Raw genomic sequence first — 22,403 nt, 5'->3', positions numbered from 1 at the left:
CATATTCACTTTAGTCACAAAATCCTATCAGTTCAACCTTCAAAACATCGCTAAAATTTGCTTTCCTCTCCATCCACACTGTTACCACATTAATCCAAGCACTTAACCTATCCTGCCTTGATTACCATATCAGCCTCCTTGCTGACCTCCCTGCCTCCTGTCTCTGCCTACTCTGGTTCATACTTCACTTTGCTGCCCGGATGACTTTTTTACAAAAACTTTCAGTCCATGTTTCCCCTCTCCTCACAAACCTCCAGTGGTTGCCCATCCACCGCCACATCAAACAGAAACTCCTCACCATTGGCTTTAAAGCACTCAATTACCTTACCTCCCTGCTTTCCTATTACAATCCAGCCTGCACCCTTCGCTCCTCTAATGCCAACCTATTCACTATACCTCAATCTCGTGTATGTCGCCACCGACCTCTCACCCACATCCTGCCTCAGGTCTGAAACGCCTTCCCCCTCCATATCTGACAGACAGTTACTCCTCTCTCCACTTTCAAAGCCTTATTGAAGGCACATCTTTTCCAAGAAGCCTTTCCTGGCTAAGCCCTTTTTTCTTTTTCTTCCACTCACTTCTGTGTCACCCTGATTTGCTCCCTTTATTCACCCATCCCTCAGCCCCACAATACTTAAATACATATCCATAATTTACTTATATTAATGCCTGTCTCCCCCTCTAGATTGTGAGCTCACTGTGAGCAGAGAATGTGTCTACCAACTCTGTTATATTGTACTGTCTTAGGCGCTTAGTACAGTGCTTGGCACATAGTAAACACTCAATAAACACAACTGATTGATCAGCAGAATCACCTGGCATCCCATGAAAACCTGGTAGGGCATTACCAGTAAATAAGATCACATCCCCCAAATATTTTCAAGTTGCTTCAGATCCACAAAACGCTTCCTCAAGCCTGGTTTAACCTCATCTAAGTCTACCATTAACCCAATAAAATGATTTAGATTTACATTTTCCTACAATATCGAGTTTTGGCCCATAAAAAAACTCTGAATTTAAAACCTCTTTAAAGAGGTCGCACAAGATTATTTCTCATTTATGAAATTCTCAGATTCAGTCTCTGGATTTAATATTGTGGGATTCCGGTTAGTTTTACTGTATCTGTTACAGGTTGTGCTACTTTCTGGCACCTGGTAATACAAAGATGAATTACTCTTGAGATCCAAGTCAAAAACACTAAGCTAAAAGGTGAAAATGTAAATGAAATTAACAGCTCACCATTAAAAGATACTCCACTGCTCTGTCAGGATTGTTGAAGCTGGCTCTCAGGGCTGCAATTACTTGTTCTCGTTCATAGCCCATTGACATGATCTCAGTCACCATGTTCTCATAAGATTGACCTGTCACTAAAAAGAAGAGATAAAAGGTTTTTTTTTTAAAAAAAAGGTCAAACTTTAAAGAAATGAGTGCAAATGAAAAATCAAGACATACAACCAGCCCTGGTTGTGTTCTCCTTCATGAAGACCATTTTATAAGTACGTCATACTTCATTACCCATCGTTCCATTTATTTCATTCTAATATGTTCACGTTTGATTCTGAAATGCTCATTAAGGATGGGAAGGTTCCAGGCCAAAGGAAACTGCATTTAATTCTAGGTCTAAATATTAAACATGTTTATAATATATATTCTCTCTACCAAACAGAAATTCTCTCCACTCATTACATCCAAGTCAAGAAACTGTCACTAACCATCCACTTGTGGTTCGATTTACCTGGCTCCCTAGAGAGATATGGTTAGAAATTATTACCCTAGACAAGGTCGTGGAATCTAGCGGTCTGCAAAATCAAATACTGTAGCCAAGCAGAAATATCTCACCATTGGTTTTAAAGCATTCCCAAAGCTCTCTCACTCCTCCTGATGCACTCTTCCCCCACTACATCCCAGCTCACACTTTTCATACCTCTCGCTGTGCCTCATTTTCATCTTTCCCATCACCAATCTCCTGCTTATGCCTTCCTATCTGACTGGATTCCACCCCCCTCGCCAACCCCCTCTCTCACCAACATTTCTCACCTGGCTGATCTCCCCATCTTCCAAGCCCTTAAGAAATCACATCTCCTGGAGGCCTTCCCTCAATTCCTAAACTCAGTTTACATCCCTGCACCACCTAAACACTTAGGTACTCACAACCTCCTACAGAATGTACACCCATAACTTACCTACCATACTAAAGCACTAAATCATGCATTTATATCCCATTTCCCCTTACTCCAATCTATAATTTATAATATATATTAGTGTCTTTCTCTCCTTTTCCATTGCAAGCTGCTTGGGGGCCGGGACGACATACTCTACTGTATTCCATATACTCTCCCAGGTGCTCAACGCAGTGCTCAGATCCACAAAACGCTTCCTCAAGCCTGGTTTAACCTCATCTAAGTCTACCGTTAACCCAATAAAATGATTTAGATTTACATTTTCCTACAATATCGAGTGTTGGCCCATAAAAAAACTCTGAATTTAAAACCTCTTTAAAGAGGTCGCACAAGATTATTTCTCATTTATGAAATAATACTTTTTAAATACTATTGATTGAAGGTCAACGAACTATTTGTTGACCAAATAAGAGTTTTAAATCACACCATGGATGATGAGCTTCAAACAAATATCAAACCACAAGGGTGGAGTAAGGGACATCTGGCTTGGAAATATTTCAAGACAACAATAAAAAAGAAAATAAAAAAATGAAAAGACTAGGAAGATTAATAACGAAGGACCCGGAGGGAACAACCATAGTGGCATAAAGCTGAGTGTAAGGTTAGGCTAGAAGATCTAGTGGGAGCAGTGGTAGTAAAAGTATCTATTAAGGACCTGCAAAAAACTTTTTTGCATATTTGTAAACCTAAGGCAGCAACATCAGCCAGTTTAAAGAAAGAGATGAACAATGTTCCAAAGTCTTTAATGATTTCTCTTTTTCACAATTTAGAAGAAAAGACCGAAAGAGTGGAACAAAGCATGGGCAATTTTCATTAGATAAAAAGGCAATTAGGCAAAGCTGCCAATGGCCTCTGCTGTGGAGCTGGCCCTCTGGCAAACATAGCTCAGTGGAAAGAGCACGGGCCTTGGAGTCAGAGGTCATGGGTTCAAATCCCGGCTCTGCCATTTGTCAGCTGTGTGACTTTGGGCAAGTCACTTAACTTCTCTGTGCCTTATCTCATCTGTAAAATGGGGATTAAGAACTGTGAGCCCCTCGTGGGACAACCTGATCACCTTGTAACCTCCCCAGTGCTTAGAACAGGCTTTGCAAATAGTAAGCACTTAATAAATGCCATCATTATTATTATATATTTCTATCTCTGAAGGCTAATACAGGCAGGCAGATGGCATCAAATTCAAGCCTCTTTATGGCTCAAGTTATTTTTTTTTCCAGTTGAAAAATAAAATTTCTTAATTATTCTATGTTGAAGATCAGTTACAAAAAAGTATTGCCAAGTTCAGCTTTAGATTGTGAGCACCGCCCCCCCCACCCCCTGCCCTGCGGTACAGGGACCATGTCTAATTCCCAACTGTATATCCTCTCCCAGCACTTAGTATAGTGCTCTGCCTGCAGTAAACATTTAATAAATAACATTACTACTACTAGTCAGCTGTACTATGGTCTGATCTTGCTCTGCAGGTTCTGCAAATCCACCCACCAGCAGCCAAATCTGGCTTGCCTGGCACAAGCATGTATTAAGGCTAGTTCAAACCAACTCCCATTTGTTCCAACCCTTTATGTTCCAGAGACTTCAATATTCACCAGCTAAGGTATTATTTTTTTCTTTTTTTAGACAATCCAATACAGGTCTGGTTTGAAAGAAAAGGCATTTTTAAGCACATAGAAATAAGGGGTGAAATGGGCCAGTAAGACAAAAGACCAATATGTATTGTCAATTTTATTAAAGAACAATTAAAAGAAATGAATGCACCAGTTGCTCTGAAAGGAAAGGTCCATACCTTTCTAATTTATGTTTGCAAGTATAGGGAATGTTAGTAACCCCAAATCTAAATCTCTCTCATGATTTTACACCTGCACTACCGCGTCAACTGGTTGGGAGAGATTTCCAGCCTTTGCTGTGCAGCTCTCACTGGGAAGGCTGGAGGTTTAAGGTTTTGGTACATCACCGCGTCAATCTAGCCATTCAGGCGGAGTGGCCAAATGGAAGGGACTTCAAGCCTCTGTAGTACATCTCTTGCCGCAAACCTACAGCAGCCATGGAAGGAAGCTAGAAGCCTCTCCACTGGAGCCTACTGTCTCAACAGTTGATGCAATGAGGTGCCTGAGCCAAAAAGACTTCCAGCCTTCAATGGCGAGAGCCCTTGTGTTCAACAGGGCTGGAGAATCCAAGCCCCGTTGACCTCCCAAGCCTCGCCACAATGCAACTTTCACTGCAAAGTTTGGGAACCCGGTGGCTTGGGTCGTCACTGTTCCACTCCCTTCTCCTGACTGCCCTGATGGGTGTGGATAAATCCACGGGTGACTGCACTCAAATATCCACGAGTATACTGTATACATTTATCCATCTACCCAACGAAGCATGTTGGAATGGAGTTTACTTTGAGCACAAAATGCAAGAGCAGGCCAAAAACAGAAAGGAGAAAGAAGAGAGGTTAACAGTCAAAAAAATGTGTAACACAGGTAACAGAAAAATTAAATTGGTAAAAAAAAATTGTTCCAGTACATAACAACCTTCACTTCTTGCATTAGTAGTGTCCTTGGTGAGAGAACTACTGTATGTGCACAGGCATTACATAGGGTTCTACTTCATATCCAAAAAAAAAAAAAAAGACCTGAGAAAACAGCCTGTAAACACACATTTCAGTAGCCTCACCAAGTTTATCTCAACCCCTGAAACATACATTTTAGTAGCCTCACCAAACTTCTCTCAACCCCCTTTGGATAATGCTAGCCATGGGACATAATTTGTAAGGAGCGGCAAAGGAAACTCCCACCGTGGATAGAAGGCATTTTCCAAGTACTATATTTGAAAAGACCCTCAACCGTAGCTATGTTCATTATCCCTCAAACCCCAAATTTATCGACTCCATCCTAATAAGTGCCTGAAAGGAGAAGCATCTGAGAGGCAGGAAGCACTAGAAAACAAAAACTTCCCACAAAAACAGAAAGGGCAAGGACTCTAAACCCTTTAAATACATTTCCCCAGACTCTCACTCTTTACAATTTAAGTCATGGGCTTTAAAAAACGGACTACAGGAGCAACTCACCAAGTGCACTTGTAGCATCTTCAAAAAGGTTTGACCGAGAAGTATCGGCCGAAGCATCACCCGTAGCATCGCCTGTCAAGCTGCAACAAGAATAAATAAAACTAAACTTTAACAAATGCATAAATTTGGAATTAAACCCCCAGTATGTTTCAACTAGTCACTGAAATGATCCCATTCCATCTAAACACAATCAAGTCATTCTTTGTCTCCAGAGTAGTAAAAAAAAGGACTGTCTACACTTTCTTCCAAAATCCAAATATTCTCATCTGGAATATAAACGAAAAGATGTATTTGTCCATCCGATTTTATTGGCAGGATACATCTGATATTCATTATAGTATACTCCCACCCATTAAAGAATGTTCAATCACCGTAGCTGCAATTAAACAAAACGAGAGAGCTCATGGTGACTGAGATGCTGATCAGTATCAGATTTTTTTTTAAATCACCATTTTACACATTTTTTTCCAACACATATTGACTTGCCCGGCCTGCAACCTTCATTCGAATCAAGCTTGTCACTTTACTATCCCTCGCACTCAAATCAAGCCACCCCAAAGGCACTTAATAGGTTCTTTTCTTTCCTTTAAACAGCAGCTCAGTGCTCACCTCTTCCAGAGAGCTTTCACTAACATTTAACACTGTCCCACCTCCAAGTAACCAGCATTAATCCTGACCAACTTGGTGTACCATTACACTTACCTGTATTCACAATTTGTTCTTTTTATTAGTTCCTTGATTATCAAAACTCTCTATTAAAATGGCACTTATCTAAAAAATCCCCCTATTTCCAATCAATCAATGGTATTTATTGAGCACTTACTGTGTGCAGGGCACTATATGAAGCGCTTGGGAGAGTACAATACAGTAGGTAGACACAATCCCCGCTCTCAAGGATTTTACTAGGTAGCAGGGAATCCAGAGATTAAGAGTAGTTACAGGTAGGAGAAGCAACAGAGCATGAGGATATGTACCTAAGTGCTGGGGGTACGGTAATAATAATAATTGCGGCATTTGTTAAGTGCTTACTAGGTACCAGGCACTAAACTAAATGCTGGGATGGATACATGCAAATTGAGTAGTAAGATACAGTTCCTATCCCACATGGGGCTCCCAGTGTCAATCCCCCATGGTGCTTAGGAGATAGGTACTTCAGTGTACAGATGGTGCAGAAGGGAGGGAAAACAGGGTTAGGGGAAAAGATAGGGAAGACTTCCTGGAGGAAGTCTTTTTAGTAAAGCTTTGAAGATGGGGTGGGGGGGGGGAGTGGTCTATAGGAGATGAAGGGGAAGGGACTTCCAGGCAGGAGGGAGGGTGTGAGCAAAGGGTTGACGGTGAGAGAGATGAGCTCCGTCCCTTGTCTGCTGTGTGACCTTGGGCAAGTCACTTAACTTCTCTGCCTCCGTTGCTTCATCTATAAAATGGGGATTCAATACCCGTGGGGATTCAATACCCATTCTTCTTCCTACTTAAAGACTGTGAGACCCTAGTAGGAGAGAGTCTGTACCGACTTGATTACCTTGTATTTACCCCAGTGCTTAGTACAGTGCTGGGCACATAACAAGCGCTTAACAAACATCTTAAATCTTATTATTATTACTGTTATTACTGAAGCACAGAGAATAAGTCAGTGCTAGAGGAGTGAGGTGTGTGGGCTGGGTTGGGTTGTAGGAGACTAATGAAAAATTAAATGATAATGAGGAAAACCAAACCCCAGCTCTCCACCCTGATTTTTCTTTTGATTCATCAGTAGCATTTATTGAGCACCTACTGTTTTCAAGGCGCTGTAAGAGGGGCCCTGTTGTTTAAACAACAGGTACATATATATGGACAAAGCTCATTGACCAGGTGGTGTCATCGGAAAGTTGAGGAATTGATAATTTGGGGAATGCCTCTTGAAGGAGGCATTAGAAGGTGGGCTTTGAAGATCAGGAGGAGGAAGTTCCATTCAGGGGGAACAGTACTGGGGATGGGAGCCATGAGCAAGATACATAGCAAAGTAGCTAAGCAGGTGGCAGTTGCATGAATTTCCTTCTAATAAAAAGCTTCACCTTGGCATTACAATTCTTTCTGAAAGACTCACGTACAAAATTTAAAGAGTTGCCGTTCTCAGAAGTATCCCAGGCAGGACAAGGGAACAAAAGCCTCATATGTGAACATATACTAACTAGCCTGTTTTTCCCCTTCGGAAGCTGCATGTCAATGAACGCTATGACAGAGTACAGAAGCCTTTCGGTTAGCACTAATGAGCAACCTTGCATATCACAGATGATACTGCTCCCCTGGAAATGGTCAGATAGAATCTAGGACATTTGAAAACAGAGGCCAATGGTGAAGCTAACATCAAATTGGTTGACCCGGAATTCCTTGGTACTTGGGGATAGCCCAAACTACTAGGAAAGAGTAGTTCATGGCAGTGCCAGAAGATTGCAGAGTTCCAATTGGCTCCAGGGAGCCCCACTTTGGTCACAATCCCCTCAAGGCCCCTCACTCCAAACCCAGTCTGTGGAGAACCCTCACTAGCCCAGCAGAATGACATAATGCCAACTCACATTGCAAAGGCAGTGACCTCCTGCCCAACACAATTAGACAAACTACAATTCGAAGTTAGGGGGCCAATAGAGAATGAAAGGATACTTCTCATCACATCACAAAGAGGGAACATTACAAATCACGCCAGAGCAAAATTCATTAACTTTTTTTTATCTTAGGCTGTCACGTAAACCGGTCCAAAGTCATAAAGACAGCTAGAAAACCCCCTCCAAATTCCAATTTCTATCCTCACAATTAACTCAAAGCAGTTACAACTTACATATCTTATATGGGTAGAGCAAGCAAGACACCACCAAAGGGAGTATCCATCAGTAATCAGCAACTCACGTTTGGTGTCAAAGAAACCAAAAAAGCTCCACAAATGTAAGGAATGTGGCCAACTCCTAACTTGCTGCTCAATCATTTTTGTACCTAGGAAAGAACTAAGTTTGGCCACTGGTCTGCCCATGTCAATATATTCTCTCTAAAAGCACAGGCCTGGGAGTCAGGAGACCTGAGTTCCAACCCCGGCTCTGCCGCTAGTCTGCGGCGTGACCTTGGGTGAGTCACATCACTTCTCTGTGCCTCAGTTAGTTACCCTACCTGTAAAATGGGAGCCCCATTGGGACAGTGACGGTGTCCAACTCGATTATCTTGTATCTACCCCAGCACTGTGTACAGAGCCGGGGTTAGAACCCAGGTTAATCAAAAACAAAACAGCACACACACAAAAAAAACCAACCCAAAAAACAGTGGTATCATAGTGCTTAAAGTAGAATTGATGGCTGACCTCCAACCTGGTTAGGGCTGTACCATCTAGCATCCTGAATTTTCCCTTTTAGTAAGCTGGTAAGGCCCTCATGTCCAAATCTCTCTTGGGGCCACCAATCTTTGGCCAACCTAACTTCCCAGGTAATAAAATGAACGAACTGAATTTACCACTACATGTGAAAATAAAATTCCTTCTGAGGGTTTTGAACCTATCAGCTCCAAGCTGCAATGGATAACCCCTAGTCCTGAGGCAAGTGGGACACGGTGAACAACAACTGTGCACAAGTCTGGTCTGTCCCCATGTCACCTTCCAGCTTTCTTTTTCTCTACAAGAGTCACACCAAAAGGACTCCCCGTGAATGTGGGAAACTCTTAGTTCTGAACTTCCAACCTGAACATGCAAGAATTCATGCTGAGTTGAAATCATGTGTATCACAAATGTGAGGAAATCTCTCCCCCAGAGCCAACTCCTTACATGTCACACAAGAATGGATCCTGGACAGAAACTCTGAAAATGGGTTCAGTGTCAGAAATTCTCTCTCTCCCATTAAATTAGTGTGCGCGCTCATTGATAGGGAAACGTGTCTCAAGCTTGTGGTGTACGTTCCCAACTACATAGTACAGTGAATTGCATCCAATGGATGCTCAATAAATACCATTGCTACCATTTCTAACTTTGAGAACAGGAAATTAAATCCAAAGCAAGATTTTTTGGGGGGAACCCGGCCCAAGGAGTAAGCCACACGTAATTACTAGAGAAGTGATGATATGGGTCAATATTCTTCTGATTGTGATGGTCAGATAAGGGCAATGATTCTGAGAAGCAGCAACATAGTGATGCCCTTACCAACTGGAGACCAGCTGCCCAGCCCCGATGCCACCTGAACTTCCCATCAACCTCTGCTCCAGGACAGGGAAGGTAAGAATTCAGCAACAGTGCAGAGCTTTCTCAACTTGTAGAATATCGGGAAGGCCAGGGCTATGGCTGCAGCTAACACTTTTGGACTCTGAACAATGAGTCAAACTCTGCTCTTCCAACCTCAGCACCCTATTGCTCAATTTAATGTCCATGTCTTTAATGTTGTTAGAGTTTTTACTGTTTCATCTTTTCCTATGTGTCTGCTGCCACCCCAGTTCTCCCCACTTTATTCATAGATTGTGAACCCCCTGGGGGCCAGGAACTATGTCTGATTCTCACCCCTAGTCCACTTTTTAAAAGAAATAAGATACACTGGGTATAAAACACTATTCAGGTATTCACCAGTATAAGTCCACCCAATACTAAAACTGAGCAGTGTACACAGTAACCTAATCTTTCTTCAGAAATTCAGGAGGGGCAGTACTCGATGATGTGGCAATGCAATTAACATAGGAGGTGAAGCAGGTGGGCAATGATTTTGAGCAGGCTCCTGGCCACCTTTTAGAAACCTACAGGCTGGCTGAAACAGTAGGAAAGCCTAGGAAGGTAAAGTGCCTAGACTTCCGCCTTACCTTTCTGAGTTAGCAGCATATGCCACTGCTCTAGCCCTGGAAGTTTTTGTGAACAAATGTCCTTCTGGTTGCAGGCAGGGGTGGAGGAATGTGGTACGCCCAAGCCAAGGCTTCTGGCCTTCTCCTCGACAGCTGTAGTGTTGAGCAAGGTTTGTGTGGTGAGCAGGGTTTGCATGTCCAAAGCCGCTTGGCACCCTGACTCTTGCAGAGACAGTTGGAGGGTTCTCGGGTCCCACACGCCACCACCATCACCACTGACCCTTTCCCCGCGCTTGCGGGGAAAGGGTAGAACCGCCACCCACCCTCCCGGGAGACTGGCTGCACACCTCCCATGTTTACTCATTGTGTGATGAGTCATGGATGATGGACCTGCAGCCAGTCAAAGGACATTCTCCTGCGAGCCACACAGCAAGGAAGCCCTTCGGCTCCAGCACACACGTCACGGCATCCTTGGGCAGCGTGCCCCAGCCGAGAGGTGTCCGCCTGTCTTGGTGAGTGGTGTCTTTTGGGAACATTCGCATTTTTCAGGGCAAATAACAAAGGGTTAACTCGATGACACACTGCATCTTGCATTATGAGAAAGTCTTGCATAGCTAGGTCGCACTTCCATGCTTGATCAAAACCTCTCGGGAAATCTCTTCTGTGGACAGGGCATCATCCCAAAAAGGAAGTGCGGTCTGAGGAAGATATCACTGAAGATGAAGTCTCCCTACAGGTGCGTTGTAGCCTAAGAGGCTAAGGTGAGGCTAACGGTCCCATCCACCATCTCCGAGGGTTGTCCTTTGACACTTCTTGTTGCCGTTTGCCCTTTCACCTGTTTCGCCATCCTCTCGAGACCTCTGCTCCACAACCAGTCCTTTCTCGACAACAGGGGGGCGTCGAGACCTGCTGTCGTCCAGCTTTCGGCTGCGATGCCAGATTGTCTGGGCCCGGCCTTCACTGCATCCTTAAAACGTTTCCTCTCTCCCCCATGCTCTGGGTTGTCCCCTTTCAGCTCACCATACAGCAGCTGTTTGGGTATGCTCCCATCATCCACTCTCCTCACAATGAGTACCTTGTGAGAACGGTTTAGGCTTCAAACCAGCAGCACTAGATTCCCTTGTACCTGCTAGGATAGAATGTGGCAAGCATTGCCAAAATAGGCCAGTTCCGTTAGCTTCATACATGTGTTCAGGAGATAGAGCATGTTCAGCAATTACATTTCTAAAACATTTACCATCTTTTTATGCCGCTTGATGGTCATCTGATTTTTATTCACTGAACTCCATTCGTAAATATTTGAATGTGTCTACCCTGTTGGAATGTATGCTCTTTGTGGACAGGGAACATATCGCTTCTTTCCCAAGTACTTAGTACAATATATTGCACCAGTGGGCGCTCGATAAATACCATTACTAATACTGGAGCTAGGGGCACCTCACGGATGATCCCTGAAAGCCAGTCATTTGTAACACTACCTCGCTGCAAAATTAGATTATGTCAAGTAAGGTGAATTTGAACAATCTTCCTGGGCACTGATATCACATCATAGACTAGCCAAAGTTGTATAAAATATGTTCGTTTTCAAAACACCAACAAATATCTACTTTCAGTTTGAAGGGCAACAGCTCTTTTGTTCTCCTCTCCTTATTGCCGGTCCACTCAGGTCTACCAGTATGTGGTTTTACTATGTTTTGGCTGGACTTTACAGCAAAATTAGGGAATGGTCTTCCAACAATGCGAGTGTCTAGGTAGTGTGATGCAAGAAACAGTTGTGCGCATTTGACTTCTAAGTAGTACCATGTGAGTTTCTCTGAACACAAAGTTCTGCAAGAATGCAATCTGCATTATAACGTGACCATGGTAGCAAATACAAATGAGAGGAACGGCATTTGTTTCACCTTAGCCAATGCATGTGCTGTCCAACTACTCCCAGAAAAACCTGGGCCCTGAATAGCATACGCATAGCTACTAGACTGAAGGATTTTTTTAGCAGGGCTTCTGGGGATAGAGAAAGAAGAGAGTTCACAGTTGGCAGTTTCCAGACACAAAAAGGCTTTTACTGGAGAAAGATGTGTGAGTGTGTGTTGCAGGGAGGGGGAATAGATTGTATACTGGGCATAAGGCTTTTGAAAGGCGACCTGGCTTCATGGTTAGAGTTTGGGAACAGGAATCAAGGAGACCTGGATTCTAATCCAAACCTTGTTATTGGTTGGCTGTGTGACCACGGGCAAGTCACCTACACTCAATCCATCACTCGCCCGCTCCATGCCACTGTTTCCTCACCTGCAAAATGAGGATAAGATACCGCCTCTCCCTACCTCTTTCATTACGAGCCCTGGGAAGAAAAGGGACTGTTCACCATCTGATTATCTTGCACCTATTTCAGTGCTTAACACATAGTAACGCACTTAATATCCTACTTAGCTTTCCAATCCCATATGGCCTATTTTTTTTAACATTTATAGCCTTTACCCAAATGTGAAAATGAAGCCACTGATGGCGCAGTTTTTGTTAGTGCGTACAAGGGTGGCTGATAAGACTAATGTGACCTACACTCTTCTACACTACGTAAATGTGAAGATTGCCAATAAGTGCACTACTGCATTTCTTAGCCACCATACCTCACTCATTCTGTCTACATTCCTCCTCCTGTGTGGTCCTCTCACAGTCACATATACATGGTGTTGCATAGGTTGCCATGCTCAATGGAGGTGCCATATTCTGGGTGAGTGTTGTGTGTGGGACTCCTCGCTGAACTGCGTTGGTTGATATTTCACCTAGGCTGCACTGGATATCTTCAGGTGACTATGCACCCAAAATAGCAGCCAATATACACAGGAACGCACACCCAGGTCTATAATGCAGAAGGTGCATTCTTTAAACAACCCAAATTAAAGTCAGTTCACACTGCAGTATTCACGCATTCCAACTTTGCACACATTGTGCAGTTTCTTCCAACACCTACTAAGAGAGGGTGGCACTGCTGAATGAAGGTTCCCTACATTCCTAACAAAATTTTAACCAAAATACAGTGAAAAATGTATCAGGGCAGGTGTATACTGTGTAACTGCAGGCATACACTGTAACCCAGCCACCTACTTGTTTTATTGTTCTTGAAGGAATAAACTGCCCAATCCAAATCCAGTAACTTAAATGCCCACTTTTTCCTAAATCCTTGCGCTTTCATGGGTTTCTGGGGGAATTGGCGAAACAAACATGTACATCAAAGGGTGTCAGGTTGGCTCCCAATCAGAAATATGATTCAGGACAATAGTGTTTCATGGAATTAGTATGACAAAAACAAGGCCATAGGATTGTGCTGCCTGAGGCTTGTAAACTCAGACCTAGAACCTTGTGGGGAGGTGGGGGGGGGTTCTCTTTACATCCAGAGTTCAGACTTGAATCCCCTAGGCTTGCCCTCAGAATCTGAGTACCAGCTATTCACTGCCCTGGGATTATTCAGGGCTTGTAACCCAGCACCGGGAAAACATGGGATGTGAATGTGTTGGAATTTCAGGAAGCATTTGAGTGCTGAAACCCACTCATTACCAGGACATTTGTAACACAGTGACATAACCTGTGTGCCTTTTGCCCGAATGTATACTACCTGGATAGCTAGGATTGTCCAGGAAGGTAAGTGTCCTGTTCCTGAGTGAGATTTATATATGTGGTCCACACGCTTTCCTTGCCTCACTTTTTGGGGGAACCCCATTGCAGGCAGGGAATGTGTCTGCTTATTGTTGTACTGTATTCTAACAAGCACTTAGTACAGTGCTCTACATACATTAAGTGCTTAATAAATACAATTGGCTATGTCCAGCTGCTTCCTTCAAACCAGGTATGATTATACATGTGATCTGGCTGGTGGAGGCAGGGAAATCCACATTCTCATCTCAAAAGGGAATTACAGGTTCATGGTACCACCACACCTGGGTTCAAAGTGAACTGAGAGGTCCCCAATATCGGGGAGCATGGACAATTTATTGTATAGTTAAGGTTTGAGGTGTGCGTGTGTGTGTATGTGTTCGGGGGGGGGGGGGGTCGTCTGTGGTTTAGTTCACATTTTAACATTTCTTCTAGCAAAGATAAGGCAATGGTACTTGGTAGTTTGGTGGACTTAGGACTTTTTATGTGGTATCCAGGAGGTGAATAATCAGTTGCATATCATCAGTGACTATCATTATTGTACACTGGTGTTGAGCATCTGGGTTCTTGGGACACTGTATGTGCCAAAAAGATATAGGGCTGGAAAGGCCCAATTCAATGCTGGTGTCATTAGCTGCTTTTAGTGGAACTCGAAGCCATTCTCCTCTGAGGACTGAACCACCTTGAGGGTCTAATCAGTGGCAACTGAAGAGAATTGTGCAGCAAAGACCCCGGTCACACTGACTTGTGGCTGACTGCAGGGTACCTAAAGTTGCTGGAAGTTTGTTTTTAAGGAATGTGCACATGTGCAAGGTTGCTCCATGGACTCCTCATCTAACAGTCCTTGGGGCTTATGGTTGTGGTTGCAGATCCCTCCTTGAAATGATTTCTAGCCACTTTAGAAGCACTGTAACTCCCCAGCTGAAACAGGACTGTGGGTGGCTGTTCTGGCCTGGCTAATGTGGCTTTGTGCTGACCTGACAGTCTCAGGAGACTCTGTTCCCAGAGGCTTTCTTGGGTGCACAAAGGGCTTAGAGGAAGGCCTTAACATTCCCTGTCTTTACCCTGTAGGATGAGTTTGTGTTTTCATGGTTCCATACTTCTTTATACAGTCTCTTGCCAACCTCCTTTTCCCACTTATTCTCCAAGCCCCCAAGGGGCCAGGAATTGCATCTAATTCTCACCTCCCCAATTTAATTGGCCCTTTGATGGGTCTTACACAACCCCTATTAGTAGGGTATATTTACTATACTTAACATAATTCCTACCACCAGAATCTTCTTCCTGTAGTTAACTCCTTCCAAAACCAGCAACCAAATTTCATTTCTTTCAACTTTTAAGTTTTTCTTAACATTTTCACTGCCCCAGAGAACAAAGGCGATAGATGACTAATCAATCCAAATTCTGTCAGAATGCACTTAATTCAATTTAGCATATCCGGGATCTTACTGATGCCAACAGAACCTACCCATATTTTTGGAATCATCTATCTTGAAGTTGATCCTTTTAAAATGTGTTGCTTTTTTTCCCCACTGCAGGATTTCCGCTTTTCCCCCCATTACTGACACTGCAGTCCAGTATCCTAAAATAAGCAAGGTCACCTTAACACTGCTTCGCACATTCATTCATTCATTCAATCATATTTATTGAGCGCTTACTGTGTACAGAACACTGTACTAAGCACTTGGGAAGTACAAGTTGGCAACATATAGAAACGGTCCCTACCCAACAACAGGCTCACAGTCTAGAAGGGGAAGACAGACAACAAAACAAAACATGTGGACAGTGTCAAGTCGTAACTGATTTCAAGCATTCAATTAGCCATTTGCAAACACTAAAAAGGACATTTGTGATCAAAGAAACACTTGTCATGCAGCTGGTATTGTAAAGTGAACTCTAGCACTCAAAATTCCTAGTTTTTACAAAGGGAACCAAATTTTTTTACCCAAATTAAGTCAATTCTGCCATAACACAGGTTTTCACTATGTCTTTTGGCTAGAGTGCTGTTGAAGAATTAGGAAACTTTTGTCAGGCAACACGAACCTGCTAGGGTATGGCACACTGTGGTGTTGTAAAGGTAAGTGCAACAGGGCTAAATTTTCCAAGTGCATAATCCCTGCAACCTGGGTGAACAGTCTCTGTTTTTGTGGCCAGGAGATCTGGAATCTCCCTCCCCCCACCCCCTGCAATGCTCAGCAGTGAAAAAAATGGGTCACCTGGAGAATATTCCCTCATGTCCTTCCACAATTCTGTGGAATTAGCTAGTTTGCTAGACTGACAAAAGATCATGCCCTGATGATCTACCCCATTCTGGTCATCATCAGAGGAATTGAATAATGGGACCAAAGGACCTGGAAGAATGCCTGAACCCTTATTTCTATTTTCCAGAGACCAACATGTAAAACAGGAAGGTGATACTGCATTCACTTTGACATTAGCATTCCCTGTCCTTACCCTTTATGATGCATTTGTGTTTTCATTGTTTCATATTTCTTTATGCATCTGTTGCCAACTTGCCCTCTCCCACTCACTCTTCAATTGTAAACCCCAAAGGGGCCAGAGACTCTAATTCTCACCTGTGCACTCTTTTCCAAACACTTCACAGCACTTTGCACGCAGGTGCTTAATAAATATTACCACCACTGGTTAACACCTACTGCTGGTGATTACGCAATTAACAAGAACAAACTGGAAACCACTGTTACAAATCCAGGCTTTTAGAAAAAAACAAACTATTGAAAGCTGAACTCTAACAACTAGATCACCTCACAAAGACAGGACCTGTGATCTCAGGCAATTAAGTAAAAAAGAAGAAAGTGTGTCATTTTCTTTTACTAGATCACAAAAATGTCTTATAATTTGTGGTCAAGATTTTTTTCCTAGTCACTCATCTGACTTGGCTTCTTTACAGAGTACTTATACTTCAACCTGGTCACATACACCAATAGTATTAACACATCTACTTCAAAAGCAATTGTGAGAATTCAGTTTTATTCTATTATGGGCTTGATCCTATAGATGAAAATGGCAAAAAAAAAGTGCTGCTCACTTTTTGAAGGTGCATTAACTGTGATAGCATTTATAAACACTGGAAAAGAAGTTATTCACTAAGTGTTTCCTTAGTGATCTGAAAGAGTCCGCCTTCAAAAAAGGAACAATTTCCCCAATCTTATTAATAAAAATTGGTCCTAAAATTGTCTTGCCCTACATAGCCAACAGTTATGGGTAACCTTATAACTTCTAAGTCGTGTAATTCTATGGCTGAAAAGTAGAATAGGCAGCCAAGCTGCTTCTCCCCTGAGTCCACCTGCCAACAGAAAGAGATGCTTATAAAAAATATGTGAATTCTGGGCTCTAAAATGAGTAAGAAGGACCAGGAGGAAGAGATCCCATATCAGAGCAAGAAGAGAATTCCATTAAAAAAAAGAAAGCCAAAGGAAAGTGCAAGGAGAAACCAGGGACTGGAAGGTAGCAGCACACTAAATTCACACCAGGTTGTTCATTAAGACATTACCAATTCACCTGTGTCCTTTTCAATCATAGCTCTACAGCTACACTGCTACTTTCTCCTACTGTCCTAAAATAGGTTTGATGTTTGATCCCCTTCAAAAAGAGATGCTCCTAATCAAGGAAAAGTTTGGGGTGGGGCGGGGGGGAGAGGGTGCATATGCTAGTAATCACACAACTCTACCATACTATTTTGATACTGATCAGAGTCTAGGCATAAACCCACCAGGGTTCCCAGTGACCTATGGAGATAGGCTAGTCTGAGGAAAGTCTGGAATTAGGTGGGGTTGGGGAAAGAGCTTCAGTGATGGCTGTGGAAGGTTTTTCTACAATTAGAAAAATATATAGTCTCACGGAAAATGTGTTTACAGGCTGTCCCCACTTCCTAATACTTCAAGCTCTTATAGCCGTCATATTACTAGGAATGGTATTTGAGTGCCCACTGAGTGCAATCCACACTAAGCATTTCTGAAAGTATAACAGAAGCACAAGACATGTTCCCTGCCCACAAGGAGCTTACAGTCTAAAGAATGATTGAAAATACAATATATACACACAAGCATTGAAAATATTCAGAGAACCCAACTGTCCTTAAAAAATGTGTTTAATATCAAGAAAGGTCCACAAAAGGAAGGGAAAAAACACTCATGCCCAAAATTTTATTACAGTAGTGGACCATAATTTGGGAAAAGGGACTTTGTTGGAATTCTCTCAAATTAATGATTAACTTCATTTATACTTAGACTTTAAAAAACAAATATTAACAGGATTAAAGGACAAAGCACAACAATTTCTCAAAGTACCAAAGTACAAAAATCAAGAGATTACGGACCTCTGATTAATGCAAATAACGACCACCCAGAGTTAGATTTAGAAGTTAGATTTAGATTTAGAAGTTAGATTTAGAGACATTCAGTAGGCTGATCAGGGTTTGTTTTTTTTTTTTTTCACTAGAGGCCCTTTACCCTCATTGTTAGAGCCTGGATGACCCGCTACTTTTGGTACAGGTTTTGAAAATATCAAAAACATGTAAACATTGGCTTAACAGTGCTGATGCACAGTCTTCACAATCCTCCCTATTCCAATGAGTATGTCACCTGCATGCCTCCAAGTAACACAAAAACTATCACTCATCAGTCTACTTCATATTCAGTTTGAGACCAAATGGTGAAAAAACACATCTTCACTTCCACAATCACTATGTCTGCGAGTATCAATTTCCCAACTTCCTACAAAATTCTAACATTTACATTTCAATAAGCAAGGCAAATGGCACAATATTTGATCACTCTATATAAGGCCACTTCAGAAATAAACAGAACATACATTGGGCAGAGATGGTTGGATTCTTCAACTGAATTACTTTGTTGACTGACTATATGTTTGTGAATTTTTGACATAGGTAGATGAAGGCACCATGGATTAGGGGTTTAGAATAAAAGCAGGCACTCCTGCACAGCTGAGCAGCAGGGAAAGGGAGGAGTAACATGGATTCTAGAGCATTAGAAAAAGGGGCATTATAAATGTAGGTCATCGGGGCTTTCCAAGCACTTTCCACTGGTGGCTACCCTGACAGCAGCAGCAGCAGCATTAAAAGGGACAAACTCGAGATGCTGAGTAGACCCTTTAAATCACTGCCGTACACAGGACGGCGCTCCACAATTTAGGGTGGCAGCAGCAATTTAAAGAGTAAAGAGAAGCAGTCCCATTAGACCTTGGCCCTGGATGGCAGGGGCAAAAAGCGGGTTATTTGAATTCTGGGACCATATCAAATTCATTTAGCCCTTCAACTTCCCCTGGAATATTATGGCTCTTGAGGACCTCTAGGACACCCGTTTCAGAACTACTGCTCTAAGGCAACTTCTGGAAGCTGGCACACATTTCCTGGCTAGAATTACAGCACACCCCTGGTCCCCGGGAATGAGAGGCTGGCCGGGGTGGGGAGCAGCCCCCCACCTAATTATAGGGCAAGACTGGGGGAAGGAGAGATGACAAGGGAAGCTCTGTCTCTCCCTACACACGACTCCCCGCTGAGGGATACTTGGGTAGGATAAAGAAGTTTCCAGGAGAAAGAAACCCCGTTGTTCCTTTCTTTCTTTGAGCCAAACTGGGCCGGAGAGAGGAAAAATCACTCTGCCTTCCCAAACCTCCCTTTCTTTACCCTCCCCAATCATTGAATACTGGGGTGTTGGGGAAAGGCTATCTTACCTTGAGTCACAAAGAGGTAAAGGTAGAAACTTCTACAGACATCTCTGAAGGTGGATTCAGTGAACTGAGGAGGGCTGGTTCACGTTCAGGAGTGGAGCCGTTGCAAGGGCGCAGAGCAAATTCCAGAAAGGAAAGACTATGTCTGAGCCAGCAACAGAGGCTATATACTGTCCATCTGGAGAAGGGCTGATGCAAAGGTTTAACAAGGTTTCGTTTACCAAGCAAAAATACCACTCGACAGACGTCTGGTGGCACATGCACAATTATCTGCAAATGTTTAGACATCCTTGAGAACAGAGGCAGCCCTCCGAATGGGTTTACGGTGAGAAAAATCTGAATACCTACCTGTCTCTAACCTAGCAAGAGTAGAACGGCAAATAACTTTGATTAGGACATCACCCTTGGCATAATGGAAACTACAGTCTGGCCTCAGTCCATTTTCCTTTAGGATTTATACGTTCTTTCTTCAGTTCCAAGGCTCTCATTTAATACATCAACCTCCTCTGTAACAGCATAGCACTCACTGATGAAGCCCACTCCAACCTTCTGGGCCCAAATCCAGGGGGCAAGGGATTGAAGGGAAGAGAGGGGGGGAAAGTGAGAGCAGCAGAGGCAGTGTCAGGAAAAACCTCATCGCTGGGCAGTTGTCGATTGGGAGCTTTCTCCACTCCCTGCCCCTCCAAAACTGAAAATCTTAACATTTTGATCTACCAACAAGAAAGTAGGAGTTTATTTGGGCAAAGGAGAAAAAAACGATCTCAGCTTCTCCTCAGTGGTATTTATTGAGTGCTTACTGTATACAGAGCACTGTATTAAGCCCTTGGGAGAGTACAATACAGCAGAGTTGGTAGACATGTTCCTTGCCCATCTCCCTCAGATAGCTAACCCAGGGGACTTTGCAGCAGGACCAGTCCGGTTGAAGTTTGGGGGAGAAGGGAAGAGTGAGAGGGAGAAGAGACGGTGAGCTCAAAAGTAGCTCAACCTCTATTTTTTAAAAAACCAGCCCTGACCCTTGGCTCTCCCTGTTCTCTAAGATGTTATCCTGTTGTTTATGGTTCTAACAGCAAGGGAGAAAAAAAGCATTAAATCCATGTGGCTTGAGGAAGACAGTCCAAGATGCAAAGCAACCTTTGAAAAAAAGATGGGAAATTCTAGCCTCCAGACAACATTGATTTTTCAGAGACAAGTGGATTTGCTAAGTCCGCCCCCCCGCCCCTTTTTTTAATTTGAGAACTAAGATTCATGATGTACATTAGTCTTGTACCAGTGTAAAATGTCCTGCTAGACTTCAATTCCTGGCTCACATTTTCCCTCCCCAACCAGTCTAGGAGACTCACTGTCAGCAACCTGAATCTCCCATATGAACGTTCCTAACAACACACCCACCTCCAAGTCCTCTCTCTTCTGGATTCTACTGGTCTTCAATTTCACCCTACACCAACTACGATCATACTCTGGAACACATCAAAAGATGTCACTCCACCACTGAGATTACCAACTCCAGGTGACAACCTATCCTACATCATGAGACCTCCATAACCTCCCCCAAATGTCTCAAGTTACTGTCTTCCATCATTTCTCTAGACTCTCCACTTTCTGAACTCAAGGATCCACTCATTTTACAGCTCTCCCCAGGGTCCTAGTCTTGACCCACCCGCCAGCCCTAGATCACCCCCAACCAACTCCAGTGCCTGGACAGATACTAGAGGAAAAAAAAAAATTAAGGAACGGAGCCAGCCTATTTCACTCTGAATTTGTACTTACATGCAACACTATTATTCCTTCTTTGAATCACTTATCCCATAATCCACATGGCCATAATCCTCTCATTGCCTCACCCTTCTCCCTAACAGCTAGTGATCCCAAAAATCTAGTCCACTGAAAGACTGTAAGGCAGAGCTGTCCCCCAGACATCCCCCTTTCCCATATTTACATACTTTTGTGCTTTCATCCATCCTCTCTTTCCTTGTCAGGTATCTTTCCTAATTCCCGAATGCTAGTTGCTTTGTCTGTGCCTCAGAGACCTCATCCCTCGAGATTTTGCTCCCATCCTGGGTTTTCCGACTTTATCCCCTTAGCTTCTTTCTTTCCGCTGGCTCATTTACCCAGCCTTTGACGTCTTCAAGTTGGTAACATTTACTGAGAACCTGCATACAGAGTATGGTACTAAGTAACCAGGAGAGTACAATGAAAGTTAAAGACATGACTCCTGTTTTCGAAAACTTTATGCTCTAATCGGGGAGATGTACAGATAAAACATGTATACGCAGAGTGGGAGCATGAGGAAAGACCTAGCAGAACGAGTACAGAAAAACAACATGAATATTTAGATTTACACATTCCACTTACATACTGAGAGTGGCTGTTGGGATGACACGACCAGGGTGGTGGATATTAATTGGCAAATGCCTCATGAAGGAGGTGGTCTGAGAGGATGCTGATGATGGAGAGAGCTGCAGTCTGGTGGATTCAAAGGGGGTAGGGAGTTCCAGACACGGAGAAGGGTGTGAGCAACAGATTGGAGACATGTTCAGTAAGGACACCTTGGAAGGAGTGAAGAGTGTGAGCTGGGGTGTTGCGGGTGAAAGAACATATATAAGGAGGAGAGTGATGGCAGACAGCCTTGACGCCAACAGTTGGGTGCTTCTATTTGATGCAAAAGGGTAGTAGTCATTGGAAGTTGTCGAAGACAAGAGTTATGTGTTCAGAGTGACATTTCAGCATGACAAACCAGGCAGCAGAGTGTAGTATAAGATAAAAAGGAGCAAGAATGGAGGTAGAGAAACCAGTGAAGAGTCACATAAACAGGGAGGCAGCAGTGTAGACCAAAAATGACGAGAGCTTGGACCCAGGTGGTGATTATAGGGGCGGAGATGGTCTGCACCATGCAGAAAACGGCATTACTTGATTCCACTGCTACCACCCTCGGCTAATCCTTTTGAATGCGGAGTCTACCCTGGCTGCCTCCGATTTCCCTCCTTTTCATCTCTGTGTGTTCTACAGTTTGCCATCAGCACTTGGTAAACTGCTTGTGCTAC

At 43.3% G+C, this 22,403-nt stretch overlaps 1 protein-coding gene across 1 annotated transcript in view; it reads right to left on the bottom strand.

Moving 5' to 3' along the window:
• RAD23B (RAD23 homolog B, nucleotide excision repair protein) overlaps window positions 1-22,403 on the bottom strand; it is a 63,500-nt gene that overhangs the window by 10,607 nt on the left and 30,490 nt on the right. The window contains exons 5-6 of the mRNA XM_038769383.1: window positions 5,230-5,309; window positions 1,240-1,367 (exon numbers count right to left, since the gene is read on the bottom strand). Coding sequence (XP_038625311.1) covers window positions 1,240-1,367; window positions 5,230-5,309 — 208 coding nt within the window. The remainder of the gene's footprint in view (window positions 1-1,239; window positions 1,368-5,229; window positions 5,310-22,403) is intronic.

The sequence above is a fragment of the Tachyglossus aculeatus genome, chromosome X4 (assembly GCF_015852505.1).
Source record: "Tachyglossus aculeatus isolate mTacAcu1 chromosome X4, mTacAcu1.pri, whole genome shotgun sequence".
Classification (NCBI taxonomy): domain Eukaryota; kingdom Metazoa; phylum Chordata; class Mammalia; order Monotremata; family Tachyglossidae; genus Tachyglossus; species Tachyglossus aculeatus.
Note: the sequence above shows the minus strand (reverse complement) of the source record. Positions and strands in the feature narration are given on the sequence as shown.